Here is a 21,975-nt window from a genome sequence, read left to right on the forward strand (position 1 = left end):
GCCTCCCTTATTTTTAGGCAGGAGACACGTGTTTGCATGTCGCAGCTCGATATAATCATTTGCCCATCATTAGGGTGCTCCTCAGTGCTTTCTGTTCTGTCCATGAAAAAAACCAGGTCAGTGCATGAACTTCATTGCCACTACGCTCCATTTTCTATAAGGCTTTCAAAGTATAATCTGATTCCTGTATTTAGAACAAAAGAGGTGGCTGTTGTTCTCTGAACTATGGAGAAAGCTTTTGAAATTATTCCCCTTTTAATTAAAGTGCTGCTATATTATAGGTATTATTTTGGCATCAAGAATTGCCTTAAAGAAATGGTGTGTCCTTAGCTTGTCACATCAGAGCATGTTTTTGCATTTACATTTCTTATCTGTACTTTATTTATTTATTTTATATCTGGTCAATGAAAAGCTGCAACGTTGATGATTCTATGCTCCTGCCAAGACTCATTCCATGGCATCTAGCACAACTCACTGCAAATACTGCAACCAGCAGAAAGATCATTAAGTGTTCCACCAAGATCTTCAGCAATTTTCAAGTGGTTTGGGAATCACTGATTTAAGTCACAACACCATAATGACTATAAGACTAAAATGAAGTTTGCTTCTACAGTGGTGCCTGGCAAGACGAATTAAATTCGTTCCGTGAGTCAATTCGTTTTGCGAAAAATTCATCTTGCGAATCGCGGTTTCCCATAGGAATGCATTGAAATTTCTTTTTTTGCCCATAGGAACACATTAATTAAATTTCAATGCATTCCTATGGGAAACCGCGATTCGCAAGATTAATTTTTCGCAAAATAAATTAGTCTTGCGAGTCACCATCGGATTGCAAGACACATTCGTCTTGCGAAAAATTTGTCTTGCAGGGCATTTGTCTTGCGAGGTACCACTGTACTGTCTTGTTGTTAAACACATCTACTTCAGAACATTGTAGAAAAATATACTTCAAAAGTAAAAATAATAAAATGAGCACCTGTAGCCATGTACCTGGCTAGTCAGCTGCCTCATGATAAAAATATTGTATTAGAAATAAGAAAGGAAAGAAGCTGTGGTGACTAGCATGAGCCTTGGAGGTACATTGATGCTCATCCTGTTTGCACTTGCCTCCATCATCTGCCATTCTCTAGGTGTTCCTTTGGGACCTTCTGGTCTGCAGGGCTCTGGAATTTGGGTCCAAGATGCAACCCTAGTTGCACTGCTGACTGGATTGTCCAAAGGAATTTAAGATGCTGTGGAACAAGCTCAGTGACAAGTGTTGGCTGTGGCATCCATTGGATCCTTTAGCATTTCAGTGTAACTCAATATTTTAATGTGTGACAAGTCTCAAAGCCAATATACTGGGGGATACATTTGTGGGTGTGGGTGCTTTTAATTGGCTTTACATATTTTCACTGCTCTTTTTAATAGGGCTATTTCTTTATTTTTTAAAAATCCTATTTATTGTGCATTTTAGTTGTTTCTGTTCTAATTTATGCTGTGAGCTGCCTTGGGTCCTCTGGCAGAAAGGTTGGTTGGTTGGTATCCAACCAACCAACCAACCAACCTGCTAGAATGACTCAACAATATGGTAATACAAAATGTGCACCCTCCTTTTGGGTGGCACAAGATGGTGCTGTTTGTCTGGACCTCAAGGCAGGGCATGTTTCATTCTGCTTTCTTAACCTCTAGGCTGGCGATACAGCACTTCATGTAGCTGCTGCTCTGAATCATAAGAAGGTGGTCAAACTGTTGTTGGAAGCAGGAGCTGATGGTACAGCCGTTAACAATGTAAGCACTGAAGTCCTTATTCTTATTCTTACTGTTTCTAGTTATTTTTTCCTGAGTGTTGGCTGACAGGACAGCATTGACGAAAGCAGTGGTTCTTTTAATTTCTAAAATGTCATTTAGAGAGAATCGTGTTATCCTTTTCTCTTGCAGGCTGGTCAGACCCCGCTAGAAGTTGCCAGAGAACATGACAACCCTGAGGTTGCTCTTCTGCTCACTAAAGCCCCACAGGTACATTATGAATACAGTTCATTAATGATCGACTCAGAAGCATCATTCTACAAAACTGCTCTGGAATAAATGTCTCACACACTAGTGAGGTGGATGTGTTCCAGATGCTGACAAAGACAAGACTTGATGATACTCATTCTCGCATGCATAAGCAAGTGGGGTGTGTTGTGTCTAATGTATTGTATGCTGTGTGCTGTAGTTGTTGGTGCATTTGGTTCAAATACTACGTTCTCTGCCCATTGCAGAATTTACTTTGCTGCTGCTACACTCTAGGAACCAGGCAGATATTTTAAAGCATCCCTTTCTGTAATTGGACCAGGATGGCTGGGTAACGATGGTGTTAACTTGAAATGTTGCTACATGCAGGTCTTGCGCTTTAATCATGGAAGGAGCCTGAGGAAGAGGAGGGAAAGACTGAAAGAGGAACGGCGTGCTCAGTCTGTACCAAGAGATGAAGTGGTGCAAAGCAAGGTACAGCCAGATTTCTATGTAGTGATGGCAAGGAATGTGGTCTGAGTGCTGGAGTCCCCCACCTCTTGAAAGTATTTTTTCCCCATCTGCCATGAGAGTTTCATTTTTTGCGCTGCTGTGCTGTAAGCACCTGGAGGAAAATAATTAGTACCTGCATTGCAACCCGGGTAATCCCTCTTCAGTTGCTGCTGCTGCTCTGTTTGGAATTTGGAGAACTGTGTGCTCAGGACTGAATGTGATAATTTATCAGAGAGCAAAGATCAGGATCTCTATCCCCCTTGCCTGTGTGTGCTTTTATTTTGAAACAGGGCAGTGCCTCGGCTGCTGATGACACTCACAGCAGTGACCAGGCCCTTCAGGGGAGAGGTGACATGAAAGAGGAAGCACAGTTGCCTTTATCAGAGCTCAGAGGGAGGAAGAATAAAAAGAAGAAACCAAGAGAAAAGGTACCAGCAGATGCAGAATGACAGTGGGAGGAGCACTCTTAATCCAGGCGGTTTCTCTCATCTCCTTCCATTCATGGGCAGGCTTTCTAAAACATGCCTACTTTTGGTGCCCTGTGTCAGAGACATCATCATCTTTTCTATAGTTTCAAAGAGAATGGGCCATGGGATAGCTGACCTTCAGCCTGAGGGGAACAATGGGCCCCACAGCTTTCTGTGTCTCAATTTGCTTTAAAAAAAGTGCAGTAGTAGTAGTAGTAGTAGTTGCTGCTGCTGCTGCTGCTGCTAATATCACCAGCTTCTGTGAATCCCTCATGCCAAGTGAGAGGCCTGGAGGGCCACTTTGACATGTTCCTCCCTCCCATGGGTGATTGCAGCACACAGCCTTAAAAGGATAGCTGCTCCTGCTCTTGACCATGGGGAGGTGGTTTGGGTCCAAACTTCACATGAGCAGACTGCTGCTCAAAGGATGCTCCACAGAAGAAAGAGGTGGAGGCAACCTTTACTGATTCATTTCCCAGGGTTCCTGCTCTGGAAGGTCAAGGGATCCTCTGGAACAGAGTTATTAAAAGTGACACTGGAGGGGGAAAGGGGAACTGGGGGAAATTGCCTCAATCCCTTCCTGCAGTGGGGCCCTCCACTGGATCAGAGGCCTTTTTGCAAATGGAAGAAGCCCTTTTATTCACAGAAAGGTATTCTTGGGGCCAATTGTTCTTTTATGTGTGTTGAAATCTAGGCAGATAGTGGGTGCTGAATGCATTTAACAGAAGCACAAGTTCATGGCATGTTGTGGTTCAAGCAGTTTTCCAAAACATTTTGCAGAGCCTGATGAGCAGCAAACAGGAATATTGATTTGAATGAATGAAAACAAGTCCATATGGCGGCCACATTTGCGCCAATGCATTTCATTATTTAAATTGGGCAGTGGTAGCAAATGTAATAGGAGAGATAACATTTGTCACGTTACTTTGACAATTTTATTGTGTGAAACAGTCTGATCCTGAAGAATGTGGAATGTTTCATCTGTGTAGACTCAGCAAAGTTTAATTAGACATTGTTATGGAATGCAGGGAAAGGGGGGCTTTTTGTATGCCAATAGATAAGTTTGTTACATTTGCACTCATGGAGAATGAATGTGCTGGAATAGGTTTTTAAAAAATGCTATGTGTATTTTTAAAAACAAATCAGGTTTTGGCGCTCTCTGAACCCACATCACCAGCTGATCAGCAAGTGCCTCCTAACCCACAGCAGATTTTGCCAAAACGCAAGAGCAAGCGCCGCTGCGCATCTCCTCCACCTCCCCATGAATTCAGAGCCTACCAGTTGTATACACTTTACCGTGGAAAGGATGGAAAAATCATGCAGGTAACTATGCACTTTGTAATTGGATTGACAGGCATGTATACTCTTCAGAGGGTGGGGGACAGAAAAGGATTTAAAAGTTAAATATACTGTATTAACTTTCTGACTTTCACACCCTGGGGTGGGTCTTTTGCCTTTGTGGGCTGCCCCAGCCCGGAAGCCCCTTTCTGCCTGAATGAAGGATGGAGGGGTTTGTGTGAATGTAGGAACCTATGGCTGGAATGTAGCCTGTACAAAGTTAAGTGTCACATCCATTGCTCTGCCTGCTTTTGCCTCTGGTACATAAGCCCCTATGTCTACCTCGAGGTAGCGCAGTCCTTGACCTGAAAAAGGTTCACCACCCTCATTTAGAAAGATTACAAGCAAACACACTTACATTTCCGATTAAAGATACTTCCTGGTTTTAGGTTTTTAACAAGAAGCTGGAGTGACTACAGAGCTGTGTTGGCACAGCTTTAATAGAGCATCACAGAGATCTGATCATAACAGTGTGAGCTCAAGGAGCGTACACTGGAAGCCTCTAAGCTGCAGTCAATGGGAAATGCTGTGGTTCTACCGTAGACTCATTTTTACAGCAGCAGGTCAAGTTAGTTATTTGTTTAAACTATTGGCTGTAGTTGTGCTTCTCTTAAACAGCTAATATATTGCCATTTTTCTCCCTCTGTATACTCTGAATGCGAAGGATGAACTCTTGAGAAAAAAGGTCCAGGCAAATTTATTTTATTTTCACTTCCTACTTGTATAACCTGCATATTTGTTTTCTCCCTGGAGGCCCCAAGCAGTACTGTTTGTTGTGGTTGCTTTGCTGTCCTTTGAGCCAATCATAGTTGTCACAGTTGTTTTGTTTCTTGCAGGCACCAATAAATGGATGTCGTTGTGAGCCACTGATAGATAAAGTAGAGAACCAGCTGGCAGCTGCTGTGGAAGAAATAAAAGCGGAGCTTGTGACAGCGCAGGATAAGATGAATAGCAAACTAGGTCAAATGGAAAACAAAACTCAGCATCAGGTAAGGAAACATTCCAGGGACAAAGTATTTCTTCAAACACCAGGACCATGATTAAACCCTATAGGGCGTGGGTTGGTCTGCATCAGGAATGGCGGACCTAAGTTGGCCCATGAAGCCATTTTCCCCAAATCATACCCACCTGCTCATCAGCTGATGTCGCTGGGTCAACTGATAGGCAGGGTTCTGTTCTGCTAGGGTCTGCTTCACCATTCCCTGGGAGAACACACTGGTGTAGCAGAACCCGCAGCTTACCCTGTTGGTGAGCAGAGGATGCAACCCTGTTCCATGTTTCTCTTCCCTACCTGTCAATCACCTTAAGTCAGAACGATGCCAGGTGATGCAGACCAAAAAGCAGTGTGAGCTGATTAAAAGCCCTTTTGCAAACACGCTGCTCTTTAAACCTTTGAAAATGAGGTTTTAAAGAATAGTATGAGGTTGCTTACAAAAGGGCTTTCAAATGACTGCCACTAGGTCTTCAGGGGTTTGCCCATCTGTCAGATTTGGCCCTCCTAGGGGTGAGGAGACATGAGGATCTGGCCTGCCAGCCAGAAAACAGTTCTCCACTTCTGGTCTGCGTGTTACAATCATCATGTGGAGGCTGCTTGAAACTTGTAACGTGGCAATCTGTTCTATGTGGCTGTTGCCCCATGGAGTAGCCACACTTGGCCTAGTCAGGCATTAGTTAATTGTATTTCTGGAGGGGCTGCAATGCAGGACATACAGGCACTACTCTCCTTGCCAGACATTCCTGCACTGAGCAGGAAGGCCTTGGGAAGCAAGCAGGGTTTAGAATTACCAGAAATCTGCCGTGATCACTGAAGTATCTCTTATTATCAAGGTATCACCTTGATCATTTGTTTACTGTGTCACTCCTTAGAGTCATACGTGCAGCCAACTGAAATAACCTGCAGTGTTTTTAAAAACACTGAAGTGAATACTTTTATTCACACTGTTTCACAAATGCCTTTTCTGCTGTCCTTTTTAGACTTAATTTTTGCCCTTGGTAAGTTAAATTACCGAGTAGTAAAGTAATGAGATTTAATAAGTCAGCCTATGCATTGTTGTCATTTCTTTTCCTGTTTTATCACAGCTCCGTGTTTTAGACAAATTGATGGCAGAGAGGCTGTCAGCAGAAAGAACAGAGTGCCTTCATCGTCTGCAGGAGCATGCAGAGTTGGAAAGGCATGAAGGGGAGAAACGCCAGGTAGGTTAGAAAACAAGTATCTCATGGAGCATATAAGACAATGAGGAATCTGAAACTTTCCATTTAAGATACACAGAAAAGATAGAGCGCTTATCTAAAAGAATGACAAGCAATTTTGAAAAGAAAATTATCTAGTTATAGTGAAATACATTTTCGTTTTGAGCGGTCATAGATAGCTTGCTTGGGTGGTTGGAAATAAGCCATTTAAATGTGCTTTTTGATGGCAGCTTTTCAGTTTTCTGGGGAAATAATCTGCTTCTCATTTGATTTTTGTGGTGTCATAATTTGAGTGCCTTTTAGCTAGCTAACATTTGAACTTCCAGTTTTAGAGACCCAGCAGGAAAATGCTTTCAGAATGTCTTTTAAAACTTGTATTTCCTTACATAATAAGAAAATAAAAGTCAACAACCCTGTGCATTGGTGAACATAGGGGGTGCAGTAGTTGGTTACATCAGTGTTTCTCAACCTTTTTTGGGCCACGGCACACTTGTTCCGTGAAAAAAATCACGAGGCACACCACTATTAAAAAAGTTAAAAAATTTAACTCTGTGCCGCCCTATATTATAATTATGACTGTAAGAAACACTTGCCAAATATTGCTTTGCGGCGGGCTAGTGTTGTGTATTGGCGGCCGCCAGGCTCGTTTGCACTGAGCTTTGGGAAATATTGCTAGAGTCTTTCAAAGAAAACATTCATTCTCCCAAAGATAGATTGTAAACTTCCTTACTATAGGACGTTAAGTTTTTATTTAACTCAGTAGATCAGGCTGCAACAATAATCTAGCATGCATTTAGCTGCTGAAACTAATAGATTGATTTGTACATGGGTTTTCCTTACAGATATCGTTGGTGGGGGAACTGAAAGCTTGGTGCATGCTAAAAATTCAGAACCTGGAGTCGAAGCTTTCTGGAGACTCTAGATCCTCAAGGCCAAAATCAACTCTGTCTACATGTGAGTCACTCGCTGAGACTTTGGATACAGAGAACCTTCCTTGTACGAAGGACTGTAAAGCTAGCCAAACCCCACTTCAGTCGGATGGTTCGCAGCAACATTCTTGCACTGTCCTTCAGAATAGTGTCTTGGAAGATACTGGAAGAAGTAGAGTGCCCACAACAGAACAGAGCTTTGGGAAGCAGTATTTTGTTCAAGAAGCCAACACTCCAGGTATCTTTTTGTTAGTGATTTCTGGAGGGGAAAGCTATGCTAGAGTGTTGTGGCAAAGAATTAAATTGTCAATCTAAATTCCAGCTGTACACATTTCTCTAACATTAAGGGGCCCCCCAATGCCATCAGATCCTCTACCACACTGATCAGACACATTTTGGGTTAGTGCCTGTCCCAATTAAGTAATGGCTGGTGAATACAGTGGTGCCTCACTAGACGAAATTAATTTGTTCCAGGACTCAATTCGTCCTATGAAAATTTCGTATAGCGAGGCACCGTTTCCCATAGGAATGCATTAAAAGTCAATTAATGCGTTCCTATGGGCTCCGGGGGAACTGGTGGCGGCGGCTGCGCTTGCTCTCTTGGCTCGGGGAAGGCAGGCAGGCGCTTCCCCAAGCCAAGAGAGCAAGCGCCGCTGCTGCCAACGACAGAGCCGGATTGGACGAAGCTTCAGAAGCTTTGTCGGATCCGGCTCTGTCGGGAGGGGAAAGGCGAAGGAACGATCCTGCGCCTTTCCCCCACCACCGCCAGAGCCGAAGTGTGGCGCTGTGGCCGGGGGCTTTTCGCAGTATGCCTCCCCCTTGGCTCGGGGAAGGCAAATGGCAAAAAGCCCCCCCGCAGCGCCTGCCTCCGACACTGAGCGCAACTTCGGAGACGCCCGAAGTTGCGCTCTGTGCCGGGGGTGCGGGGCAAGAGGCGGTGGGGGGGGAACACCTTCTCCCGCCGCCTCCCGCTTGCCTCCCCCGACACTCGGCTTTCTGAGGGAACGCAAGCGGGCGGGCTAGGTGTCCCCCGCTTGCGTTCCTTGAGAAAGCCGTGCGCTTTCTCGGCGAAGACAAGCAGGCGGGGGGTCCCCTGCTTGCCTTCGCTGAGAAAGCCGGGTGGGTGCCTTCTCAGGGAATGCAAGCGGGGACACCTAGCCCGCCCGCTTGCTTTCCCTGAGAAAGTCGCAGCGCAAAGCCTCCGAAACTGCACCCCATGCCGTCGGGTTTTTTCGTCGTTTGCCTCCCCCTTGGGGGAACGCAAGCGGTGAAAACCCCCTGCTGCTAACTGCCTTTGGCTGGGGTCTGGTGGCGATAGCGGCAAGAAGGGGTCCTCCCCTTCTTGCCGCTGGCGTCAAGCCAGACCCCAAGCAGTTCCTCCACTTCTCCCCCCCTTCTTCCCGCGCTACAGCCCTTTGTGTTCCGCTGGTCTCTGCCGGTTGCCCCTCACCGGCAGAGACCAGCGGAACACAAAGGGGAACGAACTGCAGCTGGCGGAAGAAGGCAAAGGAAGATCAGCTGAGAGGCGGTGACAGCTGTCAGCGCTTCTCAGCTGGTCTTCCTTTGCCTTCTTCCTGTGCTGCAGCTCGTTCCCCTTTGCTAGACGAATGCCCCTTTAGGTTTTGCAATCGGAGGTTTCTATGGCCACACGTCGCAAGACGAAGCGGTGGCCATAAAAAAACTCATCGTCTTGCGAGGCAACCTCCGATCGCAAAACCTATTCGTGTAGCGAGGCACCACTGTACCGGACAGGGGTTGAGAAAATGAGCTATGATTAGTCATGCGTACACCCCCTTAACAGGAAAAGTGGGTCAGAGGTTCCTCATTCCTGCTGTAAATAGGCCTGGGTGCTGTATTGATACATGGCCCAGGAACAGTATGGAGAGCAGATCGTGCTGGCTGCTTCACCCAGCGGTATAATGTGTGTGAAACAGACACCACACTCAAGACCCTCTGCTACCAGCGCCACTGGTAGCATAGGGGCTCGGGTGTGGCATCTGTTTCACCCACATTATACCACTGCGTGAAGCCGCCATCACAATCTGCCCTCCATACCGCAGAGAGAGTAGCAAGCTATATTGGAGGGCCAATGCAGCTTGTTGTGTGGTACAGTGGCGCCTCGCACAACGAAAAACTCACCAGACGAAAGAGTTTTGCATTGCGCGAGGCATTCGTAAGACGACAAAATTTTCTATGGCGGCTAATCTTCCTTTGCCAGGGGGGATGGAGCCGAAACGCGGCGGCTGCCCCTGCCTGTCTTCCCCTTGGCTTGGGGAAGACAGGCGGGGGCAAGCAGCGCCCGCTGCAATTCAGCTCCGTCCCCTGCCTCTCAGGTCTCCGAAGTTGCATTCCATGTCGGAGGCAGGCGGCGGCGGGAGAAGGTCTTCCCCCGCCGCCGGCACAGAGTGCAACTTTGGAGACCTCCAAAGTTGCGCTTCGTGTCGGGGGAGGCAGGCAAGGCGGTGGCTGGGAGAAGAGAGCTTCTCCCCCCGCCGCCTTGCACACAGCTGACATCGGACGGGGCTTCAGAGACCTTATCGGAAGCCCCGTTGCATGCCACTGCCAGTCCCCCAGAGCCTATAGGAATGCATTAAGTTTCAATGCATTCCTATGGGAAACTGGGACTCACTAGACGAAAAATTCGTTACATGAATTGAACCGTGGAAAAAATTAATTTCGTCTAGCGAGGCACCACTGTATTAGCAGAACACGATGTTTCACCGACATAGCCAATCATTTACAGCTAAGGCTGGGCAAAGAGAGTTGAAGCAATTTAACAAACAGTTGGGCATTCTTCAGCACAGTGGGTAGTCCTTTGAAGCAATCATAGTATTCAGGGCTATTTTTCCAGCCATAACTCACTGGAATGACGTTCTGGCACCAGAAGGGGGTGGGAAGATGAGACCTGACTAGCCTCAGCAAAGCCCTGCTGCACCTCCAGCTCACGACAGTCCAGACATGCGCAGAAGGAGCCTCCCTGGCCGGCAGGAGCTACTTTGAAAATCTGGGGGAATTACGGGATATTTCGCCATTCGGGATAACAGCATAAAACTGCTTTAAAAACTGGGGTTTCCCGCGAAAAACAGGAGACTTGGCCCGTGCTTCAGCCAAGCAGAAAAAACTACACTTGTTTATTTTCTCACACAAAAAACCAAGAAAAACCCCCAAATACCGCACCTCCCCTCAGGGGGGTGGGGAATTTCCAATATTGAACAATCACCACCAACTAAGTGCACCACATAATCCCATATGTCCTAGACGATCAGACAAAATAATGTGACTATCGCCATGTGGACCCTATCAAAAACACTCCCACCATAGCATACCCATGCCTTCAAAACTAAGGAAAATCCCCACAACACTAAACTAGGATACACCCAAATTCCCTGGTAAACACACCACCTTAAATAATCTAGCAGTAAAAGCAGCAGCCACTAGGCCTTGGACCACCTTCAAAAACCTTCTCCTGACAGCAGAGGGACATGCCATGGGAATGGTATCCACACGATACAAAATACTAGAATCCCAGAAACCCCCTCATCTCAATCAAAAGGGAGCACGACATAGTTTAGTCCATCAGGAGGGGTTTATTTTGTAACCTATGATCCAAACCTTCCTTTAAATCCATCTCAGCCAAAAGAAGGGAACTCACCTTGACTCACTACAGATGGTAGCTGCAACTGATACACTCAGGATCCTCACCAAAATGCTGGAGAGGCTGCACCTCCACATATGGTGAGAATGTCCCAAAATCAGTCCCATAAGAAATATGCAAAATAACTAAGCATTAGAAGCTACCCCAGAACTGGCCTTATTTAATATTTTCCAAGACAATAATGCTCACACTACAAAGAACTTATAATCCACCTACTCTCAATAGCCAGGAGTATCATAGCTAGACACTGGAGGGACCTGTCAGGAGTGAACATGGACCACTGACACTAAATGGATGGGAAACAGCCTTACCAGAAAAGCTAGCCAACAAACTGAAATTAGCATGGGCACAAATAAAAAAGGATGGTTTCACCCTGGTGTGGCTCCCCTTTATTACACACACAGCCCAACAAGAACCCACCGACAGGGGCGGCCCATCCTGGGTTCCACTATGGGGGGGGGTGACAGTCGGCGCCCCACCCAGCGACTCCCAAGGCGAGCCCCTCCAGCCTCCCGGTAAAAAGCCCGCTCGGCACAGCACTGCGCCAGTAGGCTATCTGCCTGGAGCCTGGACGCTCTGTTTAGGCTTCGTTTAGAAGTCGCGGGGGGCATATCCCCCTCTATGTAGCGATGCATGTGTCATTACGTAGCAACGCCCCCCCCCCCCGGGGTGCATGGCAATTTGTCACCCTGGGTGTCGTGGCGGCTTGCTACGCCGCTGCCCACTGACAGCATATGAACTGATATGGTTAACTTGACCCAACAACCCCTCCACCTCACACATGCAAACAAAACTCATTGCAGTCAACTGAAGGCAACCAACCATGCCGAACCCCCAATCTCCTCACTGCCAATGAAAACTAGTACAGTGGTACCTCTACTTACGAATTTAATGCGTTCCGAACGCACATTCGTAAGTCAAAAAAATCTGTAAGTCGAATCCCATAGGAATGCATTGGGAGAAAAAATTCGTAAGTAGAAAAAATACTATCTAAACCACATCCAAGATGGCAGACGGAGCTCTATTCGTAAGTAGAAACATTTGTAAGTAGAGTTATTCGTAAGTAGAGGTACCACTGTAAATAAAAGAAAGTAAGTTTACTACCTCCAACCTTATACTGTCTGTAACATTAGTGTATAACTGATCTTAAGAAAGAATTCTGTGAACAGAAAGCAGACACACTGAATGTACTTTTGTCACCCAAGAAAACCTTGAATAAAAAGTTTTTTTTAAAAAACAACAACTCATAACTGTTCATATTTCCTTATTTACAGGAACAGAGCAACAGTTAGTTGGTGCTGGCCCAACTCCAGCTGCAGTTTCTCCTCAAGTTGTAAGGCCCAAAGACAAAGCAACTTTCAGCAGATTGAAACAAGAACTGCCACCATCCGAATACTCAGGCTCCAAATTGAGACATGCAAAGCTACAAACTGTTTCCAAGACCCCTACCGAATTTACAAAGACTGAGGCAGAGAGAGGCGGCTGCTTTATAGATAAAGGAACTCAAACGAAGAGGTCTGGCAGAAGTGGTCAGCTGAAGCACAGGCCTCAGCAACATGCAGGCACCCACTCTGCAGAGCAGCCACCACAGCTGCCACCACCTGCTGTCTCTGGAGGAAAAGAGGTCAGCCCTCAACTTGCAGGCACTTCTCAAGCACTGGAAATCACACAGTACTTTTTTGAGGCTGTATCCAGCCAGATGGAGAAGTGGTATGAAAGGAAAATTGAAGAAGCTCGGAGCCAAGCTGACCAGAGAGCCCAGGAAGATAAAGCACTCCTCAAAGAACATATAAAAAGTTTAGAAGAGGAACTCTATAAGCTAAGGACTAAAGTGCAGAAGGAACATTAGCATTTGCCTGCTCTCATGAAATGTTGCAAGGAAACTGATAATTTTCACAAACAGCAGTTAAGCTACTTTTATTGGAGTTTTACACTTCTTGGGGATTTGTGGCCTTTCCAGATTATAAGGATTTTTGCTCGTGCATTGATCACAAGGGATGCAGATTGCTGCCCTCCAAGTAGCACTTGTTTTGTACAGAAACTGCATTGAATTTGTCTTCCCCTGTTGAAAAAGGAAACGTTTCTTTTATCCCCATACAGTGTGCTAGTGGTGATAGTATAATACGGAACGTAGTTGCGTGGCTTTTCAGTGCTGATGATGCAGCTCTCCAGTATGCCTGTGCCATTTTTATGAATATTGTAAAGTTGTATTTTATATGTATTTAAGACATGTTTTTGAAGCGGAACATTCTCTTGCTCTACCATATGTGCTCATGTATCTTTTTGAAAATAAAAGAATTAAGCGCCCCAAAGGCTACCTCTTCCTCCTTCATAGGACTGCACTGCCATTTTATGAATCCTACGGGTTCCCCTACCCCAAAACAGATAGAGTAGCCTGTATGGGGAACTGTGTGCTAACAGGTCATGCGAGTGATTTCAAGCCCTATCTAACACTTTGTGCTGCCCATGTGTACTTCTGTCATACTGTCTTACTGATCAGCTCTTTGGGATGGAGGTGCTGAGGTTTTAGCCTTTCCAACCAAAAAGCTAACTGGCATACTTGCAGCCAGAAATAACATACATACATACAGTGGGACCTCGACTTACAAATTTAATCCGTTCCGAATGCACACTCGTAGGTCGAAAACTTCGTAAGTTGAGTTTCCCATAGGAAAAGCGGTTTCCCATAGGAATGCATTGGAAACGGAAAAAAATTGTAAGTCGAGGAAACCGCATCTAGCTGTGAACGGGTTTTCCGTTCGTATGTCGAAAAAATTGTAAGCGCGCAGCCACTTTTTCCGCTCGTAAGTCGAAAACGTCGGATGTCAAGTAGTTCGTAAGTCGAGGTCCCACTGTGTGTGTTCGTGTGTGTAATATATATATATATATATATATATATATATATATATATATATATATATATATATATATATATATGAGTGTCTTTGAGTTACAGTAAATTCCTAAAAGGTTAACACCTTGTCCTTGTACAGTGATGGTCAACTGGTGGTCTGAGCTAAATACGTATGGCCTTTTTAGCTGGGTCCTGATGCCCCAGCTAACTTCTAACCAAGGTGTGGTACCTTGTTTCACTCATAAAGGAAAAAAAAGGTACTGCTAGATAGTAGCATCATGTTCTTCTGGCTGATTTACTGTTATTTGGAGAATAGAATGGCCTTGCAGATACAGAAATGGGCCGTATTTCCTAAATTAGATTCTGTCTGCACTGCACTTGCCCCACATGAATTTCATCCTTTGCATTACGGTTTCGATGTACAATTGGCCCCTGATAGATTGTGTAATCTCGAGTCTTCAAATTATACTGTTATTCAGCCTTACTTTATTTTTAAATATATCTTGAGTGCTGTGATATGTGTCAAGAGGTGTGTTTTTTCACCCAGGGGGGTGGGTGGTAATCTTTAAAATTAACATTAGCATGACACTTAGGCGAAAACAGCTATTGCTTTAAAAGTTCAACAGCACGATGCAGCTGAAGAGACCTAGTGTATGTAAGCAGACTTGTTTTGCGCATCATAGTGAGGATGCAATATATTAACATTGTATGCCTCTGGATGTGCCCATGATTGTGTTTTGCTAGCCCTATTATTGCACAACTAATGCTGGATTGAGGCCAAAACTGTTGTGATTTAGAAATAGTTCTCCAGGCATAGATCTTACCTCTCATGTAAGAGTATAAACATTTTGAATGAAGTCCTTAAAGAGAGATGGCTGTATACGAAAAGTACATAGAGCTCTTTATGCACAAAATCTCAATCCAAATACTCTACATTTTTTACATTCACTAAGAAATGAGCCATGTGTTTCTACGGTCTAAATCTATGCTGCCCAAAGTGGGGTATAATTTAAATCCTACAATGAATTTAAATCCGATAATCCATAAATCTATGAGCATATTAAATGTGCCTAGGTTATAATTGTTACATTTTGAAGGTGGTGTTGGGTTGCGTGATATTAACAAGCAATTTTAAACACCAAAATCCATATTTAAAGTAGGCCAAACAAGCTAATGTTGCACTATCGCAAAGTAAGTCTGCAGGTTTTTGAGTTCTCCAAAACTCTGTCATGGTAAAATTGAGCAGTGGAGGAAAAAAGTTGGCTGATGTTGAAGACATGGAGCCTGTTATCTCATCACAGTCTTAAGATGGAATGGAAGGACGTAGCAGACAATCTAACTGAATGTCTTTACCATTTACAGAATTATAGAGTTAGATGGGATCCCATTGGTCACCTGGTCCAACCAATCCCCTACAATGGAAGAATCTCAACTAATAGCCATCCAACCTCTGCTTGAAAACCTCCATGGAAGGAGTCTACAAGCTCCCATGGGAGTCTGTTCCACTGTTCGACAGCTCTTACTGTCAGAAAGTTCCTCCTGGTGTTTATTATAACTCAGATCCATTGTATTATATATTATATTATTATTATTTCGAGTTCTACTATACGGAGCAGGAATAAACATATACAGTGGTACCTTGGTTTATGTATACAATTGGTTCTGGAAGTTTGTACTTAACCTGAAGAGTACTTAACCTGAAGTGAACTTTCCCATTGAAAGTAATGGAAAGTGGATTAATCTGTTCCAGACGGGTCCGGGGAGTACTTAAACTGAAAGTACTCAAACCTAAGCGTACTTAAACCAAGGTATGACTGTATTAGGTTGCACTAAGCCTGCTGGAAACAAGCAGCATAACTGACTATCCTCCATCTCTGGAAACACACAGAATGTCTCATTAAAAATTTACTAAACATTTCCTGCATTCTGTTCATTTTGAGTATCCTATTGTTTTCAGGCAGGTTTAGATGTGCCTGGGTCACTCTCTGGGTGTTTCAATGCACTTCAGAAGTGTTAACTTCCCTGAGAAGTGTTAAGAGAAGTACCTTAAGAACGACTTGTTAAGGTACCCCCACTACTTAAGATAGTGCACACCTCCCACATTATTACAGACCTAGTTCAGAACTAGAATCTCCCTGTGATTCAATCTCTTATGAGCTTCTTTCCATCACCTTAAAAAAATCTCAACACTCTCACCTAAAGCAGTGCTAGCTGTCTACTTACCAATAAGGGAGTCTGCATAGAAATCAGTTTGGTTGTCTGAGAGGTCCTTCCATGGCAGTCTTTTGAGGGAGACACACTGAAAAAACAAATACTGTGTTCCACCATCAGTGAACGATCAGGCTACGATTTTGCCAGCTTTAGTGTTCTCTCAAGCTCTTCAAGCTGTAGGTTGCCCTGAGTGATCATCATCCTAATTGTATCCTGCAAAGCAGAAATTATATGCTTAGTAGGGACATGCAAGGCAATATGCATTCATGTACTGAATCTGTTCTTCTATTTCGACAAATGTTTTATCTGTCTATACTGTATTTACATCCATAAAATTCGCAACTAATGATCTCACCCTAAAGGCTGCTCTACATATTAGGACTACTCCTAGAGGGCACTTAGAAAAGCCTCTGCTTATGTTACATACCAGAAAGATCTTTCACATAACAAACAATACTGCATGTTATGGCTCCCCTCCTGAAGATCTACCATGCTAAAATGGCCTCAACAACAACAACAAATGTTTATTGTTTTCTAGATATGTTTAGGAAGCAAAGGACCAAGAGCTGCACGAGCATAAACTTTTTGAATTGGGAATGCAAGATAAAGTTACTTGGTCATTTCCTAAGTCTTCTATGATTGCAGTTAATCCTTATTGTATTTTACACCACCCTTCCTCTGAGAGGAGCTCAGGGCTGAGTACCACACACACTAACTGCAAATGAACAGTAATACAGCATTAAGAGCAACTATAGCAGGTGAGGCATATTGTGATAATAAAAACAGTCACTGTTCTGCAAGGCCTAGGATAAACAGGCACATCTTGAAAAGATGCTAGAATATTGGCAATGTGTGTGGCAAATGAATTTCTATTACAGGGATGGGGAACCTGACCTCCTCAACAGGCAACAATGACAGGTGAGCAGGGACATCCTGTTAACCACCTAACTGTTAATGTGTTAAAAGATAAGGCAGCTTTGCAGAAGCAACTGTAGAGCTGGCAGGCTGCCTAATTGGATGGTCTACTACGTGACTGAAGTCAGAAGTCTGCTCAGCAGCTTCAAAGACCTAGCAACAGGTTGTGATTGGTTGCTGATTTCCCTGATAAGCAGTATGCTACTGCAGAGTTATTGAGACTAGGTTAGAATTGTTGGAGTGAGTCTGGAGATTGTTACTGGTGAGAGAGCTGTAAATACGTGCTTTGCTTTTTTGCTCTGCTGTACCATAATAAAGCAACTAGAGTTAAAGTTACTCTTCGTCAAGTTTCTGTTCCTGATCCAGTGCACTGAGGCTGCACAGTCTTGCAGGGTGTCCGCTGCGGGGATCGGTATAAAGATCCACCAATACTAACAACATTATTGTATTCAGTCATGAGACTGTGCCACTGGAGCGCTCCCCCCCCCTCTCTCACACACACACACAAAAGTTCAATGCCACAGAAAAGTATCAGAGCTGTTAAAAACCACCTATCCACTATACCAGCCTCTCTCAACTCTGGGTCCTTAGATGATGTTACTACAACTCCCATCATTCCTAGCCAGCATGGCCAGTGGACAGGGATTATGGGAGTTATAGTTCAAGAACATATGGGGACCCAAGGTTGAGAAAGCCTGCAGTATACTGAAGCAGTATTTAAGAGTGAAACACAAGAATATTAAACTTGGTGACATCTGTCTGCAGATGAAGTGCTGACCTAACAAATGCCTTTGGTGCTATCAACATTCTACCTGGTCCAATGCGGCTCAACTACTCCCCTCCCAATCCACTCTGAGCCACGATTATCCTTCAGTAAGGGAAGGATACGGCACATGGGATGGATTCATTTAAGTATTATAACTTAAAACCATAAGAATGATCCATCTAACACTATTTAATAATTACCTTCCCAAGAATATGCAGTGAAATATCTAATAAACACTCCAACCAGCTTTTAAAACTAGTAGCTCTCTATGCAGCTTATGAAATTGGATCTTGTTAATTTCGCGCAGCAAGGTATTACAGCCCATAAAAATTAGTTGAAATATTAGCCAATTACTTCAGAGGGTTTACCACAATGACCAGTTTGGGGTTTTACATAGTCAGCCTTGGAAATCCCCATTCTTGTGAGATTTAAACAAATACAGTGTTCCAAATTTTCCAGTCTACCCCTCCTCTTGCAGGGGAGACACAGTGATAATTATTCCCAGTCATTATAAGGTGTTCTGAAGACATCTTCATGAGCAAGGAATACAGGTTCAACCTTCAACTGCAGTGTACCAAGTCAGCAGAACCACAAGTATTTCTCACCTCGTCTGTAGCACTTTTGTTTCTTTTGAAGTCTTCCCTTGCCCAGTCCCTGAGGTAATGGCGATCAGTTTCATTAGGCACCTGACGAATAGCCTTCAGAATTTTTCTATACAACTGAAGGACCTGCTGCCTCCTCAGGAACTGCAAGGTATCAAGAAAAATAAAGGATGACCCTTTTACTGATTGCACAATCTAGTGTTGATCATGCGCTCACATCCTCATGGAAAGGTGTCTTAAACAGAGTCAGGTCACTGATAAAACTTGTGTATTCATTGTCTATTCCAGGGATGTTGTTGGCAGAGTCCAAAAACACCTGGAGGATGACATGTTCCACCCTTCATCTGCTCTGAATGTCAGATACTCTCCAGATCTCAAGTAGAGATCTAGCCCAGAGATCCTTTTAACTGGAGTCTGAACCTGTGTATATAACATATGGATGTAGTAATCCCACTACGGGGTCTATCTGCTTTCTGCTGCAAACCACAGTATATAAATCAGTTATTCTAACTACCCGCCCTCCCATGCTGGTCCATTTACAGTGATCTATAAAATCACTCCAAAAGTAGAATAAAGGTAACCCTGAGTTTTGAAACATTTGACAGGATCATAAAAATGATTCAACCACTACAATGAAGAGGCTCATGTGTGACACAAATCACCACTTACTACACTATGAAATAAAGACAATTCTTTTCTGTAATTCAAAACAAATGAACCTTTAAACGACAGATGGTAGGTATGTTAGTACATTAATGCATTCACATGTAAAACGCAATGTTTTCCAAACCACCAGTTACCATACACCAGGCTCCCTCAACCTCGGCCCTCCAGATGTTTTGAGACTACAATTCCCATTATCCCTGACCACTGGTTCTGCTAGCTAGAGATCATGGGATCATGGGAGTTGTAGGCCAAAAACATCTGGAGGGCCGAGGAGCCCATTCATTTATAAATTGTCTCACTTAAAATATTAAGTTAAAAAGTTCAGATGCAAAACACACAATTACACAGGTAAAGCAGTCCTCTGCGTAAGATTTCTGCAAGTGCCTTGTCACATTTACATGCGGAGTGTAAATGCCAGAGTTACGGATCTGTGACAAGCTTGTGCTACATGTGAATGGCCCAACTCATGTGGGGCACATGTCTATAAGGGCAAGCACTTGTTCTCATCTTTGCAAGGCCCACTAGCAAAGCAGAGGTGAGGCTTTGTTTACCCAGAAAGTTCTATCAGTTCAACCCTTGTTAACTCCTGTGCTATTCACAGCAACCAGAATGCTAAAATGAGAAAGCGCAGGAGTACAAACTCCTTTTTTGGGGAAAAGAAAAGTTCTTGATTTTTTTTCATAGAACAAAAATATAGCTTGCTTGTCTTGTCCAGTGTAGAGGGTATGGCAGTAAAATATGTAAGAAGTGGATCCAAGAACAATTCTATGACATCACCTGCTCATCATCCCCTCTTGGGTCAAAAAGCAGTACATGTTCCATCACTTAAAATGTGAAGAAACAGAACAGAAGCAAGCATACCTATCCAAATAACCCCTAGATGCTACTGCTAAATGCTATTGCTCAGACGAATATAAATGCAGCCTTAATGGAGTCCCCATCACTCCTGTGAAGCGTGAACATAAACATGCCACATACAAACTATACTATTTCCACCAACTTTCCTTTTCCTGCAGAAAATCAGCTGGCAAAGCTTTTCCTCAGCATGCAAATTCTATGATGAAAGCAGAGGAAAAGAGGACAGAGGCTGGTGAAGGGACAGTGGGGTGGTGAGGTGTCCTTTTCCCACCCTTGGGACCCCCTGGGCAATTTGCCAACCCTGCTGTACCTGGAACTGGGTGTGGAGAGCGCTGCCCGACTGCTTAAAAGGGAAATCCTGAGGAAGCTGCTGCCACCTGCCCACAAAAGCAAGCCCAGACTGAAAAGCTCGGTTCTAGGATCCTTCCTCTTCCTGGAATTTTTGCGGAAGAGCAGTGAGTTTATTTGGGTCCTGGGTGAGAGGCGCGGGAAGGAGAAGCAACCAATCCCAATTTATGTATTAGCAGTAATGTTGTAGTTTTGTCACATGCAACTGCTCGTTGTTGTGTGTTTTTTCTTTTTTTAAAAAAACCCTGGTTATTGCTTAAGTTGCTGCTATAGCTTCCGTTTCTTGCTCACAACTTTAGATTTTCAAATTAAGCGGTAGAGAAATGGAATTAGTAATAGAAATAACAGGGATGGCTACGCCCCTGACCTAAAGGTAGCAAAGCCTGCTGCTGCCACCCGACCCTGCGGTCTCCTCTAATGCCCGGTCCTCGCGCGGTTGCCAAGCCTTGCTAGATAGACCCTGCTCTCTGCCTCGCCGAGGAAAGGGCGAAGAGCCACCTCGCTGGTGGGCCTCTCCTCTCCCTTCCCTTCCCTCTCTACCTGCTTCAGAGTGAGCGCGGTCGGGGGCAGCCGGGACGACGCCATGACTAAGGCGCGCTTCGCTTCGGCGTGCTTCCTTCTCTGCGCTCTGCCGAGGCGCGTCACAGGAAAGGGAAGCGGAGGCTCCCCCTTCCCCGGTCGACGTCTCTTTCCAGGCTCTTGAGAAGAACAAGGCTGCTCGGAGCGGCGCCGAGCAACTCCTCGAGGGAAACAAAAAACCCTGCTTCTGCGGGGCGAGCGGCTCAGCAGGCCGCCCTTCGCGCAGGGTAGCAAGGGAGAAGCGCGCGCGCGCGCGTTTTGCAGATATTTGGAAAGGACGGCGCAGGGTGGGCAAAGAGCGGCTCCTCCTTTGCAAACTGAAAGGCGGGGCGGACTCCTGCAGCCTCGCCGACGAAGCAGCCCTTCCGGCCAGAGCTAAACGGAGCCCACTTAAAGGGCCGGAGAGAGCTTTGGAAGAGTTTTACTCTTTCGTAGCAGTGTCAAGCACAACGGCGATTGCTCCAAGCACCTTTTAACCTGGTTAGATTTACATCTGCCTTCATCCACCTTTCAACAAACGTTCCCCACGAAAATACTCAAATAAGTGATTTCTTTGCAAATCACTTTGCATCTAAGTGGAATATTTACTCACCGTTTCCAGAAGCTGCAACGAAACAAGCCTCCGTCAGCCGGCAGTGAAACAAAGAAGGAAAGGTTCTAAACGACCCAAGAAGGAAATAAGCATCGTGTATGTATAGCACAGATGCAGGCTTTTCAAATCTGCCTTTTGGAGAGATTCAGTTCACCTGCAGGATCAGCTGAGCTGGGAGCCAAAGCCACGTGACTCCGACTCCTCCTGCTCCAGGAAGAGAACACAAACAGAAAGAAAGGGAGGGGGAAGCAGAAGTTACGGTGACCCTGCTAAGCCGCAACTCATGCAACTAACTGTATATCACAACACAACAAAAAAGTACTTTCTACAGACTCAGAGGTACACGTAGCTGCATAAGGTCCAAAACTAACTGTTGCAGTTAAGGTGACATAGGCCTGTGCCCGAGAGCGAGCTTGAAGTTCTAACTCTGGTGACATCAGTGGCCCTTTTTAATCAGTGAAAGGCTGGTTCCATCAGAAGTTAAAAAGCTTTAAGAGTCCAGAGATTTTCTTTACCCG

At 44.7% G+C, this 21,975-nt stretch overlaps 2 protein-coding genes across 10 annotated transcripts in view; one reads left to right on the forward strand and one right to left on the reverse strand.

The window, feature by feature from the left end:
• The window catches only part of ANKRD6 (ankyrin repeat domain 6), a 70,022-nt gene extending 56,100 nt beyond the window's left edge, over positions 1-13,922 (forward strand). For 4 of the 8 annotated variants that reach the window (XM_035109394.2, XM_060272591.1, XM_060272592.1 and 1 more), the window contains exons 7-16: positions 18-116; positions 1,672-1,770; positions 1,921-1,998; positions 2,365-2,469; positions 2,778-2,915; positions 4,101-4,277; positions 5,129-5,281; positions 6,372-6,485; positions 7,325-7,649; positions 12,341-13,919. In XM_035109394.2, the coding sequence (XP_034965285.1) occupies positions 18-116; positions 1,672-1,770; positions 1,921-1,998; positions 2,365-2,469; positions 2,778-2,915; positions 4,101-4,277; positions 5,129-5,281; positions 6,372-6,485; positions 7,325-7,649; positions 12,341-12,915 (1,863 nt within the window). In that variant the 3' untranslated portion in view covers positions 12,916-13,919. Of the gene's footprint in view, positions 1-17; positions 117-1,671; positions 1,771-1,920; positions 1,999-2,364; positions 2,470-2,777; positions 2,916-4,100; positions 4,278-5,128; positions 5,282-6,371; positions 6,486-7,324; positions 7,650-12,340 lie in introns of all 8 variants that reach the window. The other 4 variants (XM_035109393.2, XM_060272590.1, XM_035109391.2 and 1 more) reach the window with 2 other exon arrangements.
• LYRM2 (LYR motif containing 2) lies at positions 4,979-21,087 on the reverse strand. Of its 2 annotated transcripts, none has more exons than XM_035109396.2 (4): positions 20,827-21,087; positions 18,418-18,558; positions 16,144-16,344; positions 4,979-5,189 (listed from the first exon to the last, which is right to left on the reverse strand). In XM_035109396.2, the coding sequence occupies exons 1-3, from the start codon at positions 20,869-20,871 to the stop codon at positions 16,264-16,266; spliced, it is 267 nt and encodes an 88-aa protein (XP_034965287.1). In that variant the 5' UTR covers positions 20,872-21,087; the 3' UTR covers positions 4,979-5,189; positions 16,144-16,263. The 2 variants fall into 2 exon arrangements, with proteins under 2 accessions (XP_034965287.1, XP_034965286.1); XM_035109395.2 differs by having other exon boundaries at positions 4,979-5,192.
• Positions 21,088-21,975: the final 888 nt, after the last annotated feature.

Source organism: Zootoca vivipara, chromosome 3 (genome assembly GCF_963506605.1).
Source record: "Zootoca vivipara chromosome 3, rZooViv1.1, whole genome shotgun sequence".
In the NCBI taxonomy this organism is placed as follows: Eukaryota; Metazoa; Chordata; class Lepidosauria; order Squamata; family Lacertidae; genus Zootoca; species Zootoca vivipara.

Bases quoted from the DNA above. Each gene is read 5' to 3' on its own strand.
- LYRM2 (XM_035109396.2), bottom strand. From the start codon at position 20,871: ATGGCGTCGTCCCGGCTGCCCCCGACCGCGCTCACTCTGAAGCAG. The intron at 18,559-20,826 runs GTAGAGAGGGAA...GATACCTTGCAG, and splicing joins CCGCGCTCACTCTGAAGCAG to TTCCTGAGGAGGCAGCAGGT. The intron at 16,345-18,417 runs GTGAGAAATACT...TCTGCTTTGCAG, and splicing joins ACAAAAGTGCTACAGACGAG to GATACAATTAGGATGATGAT.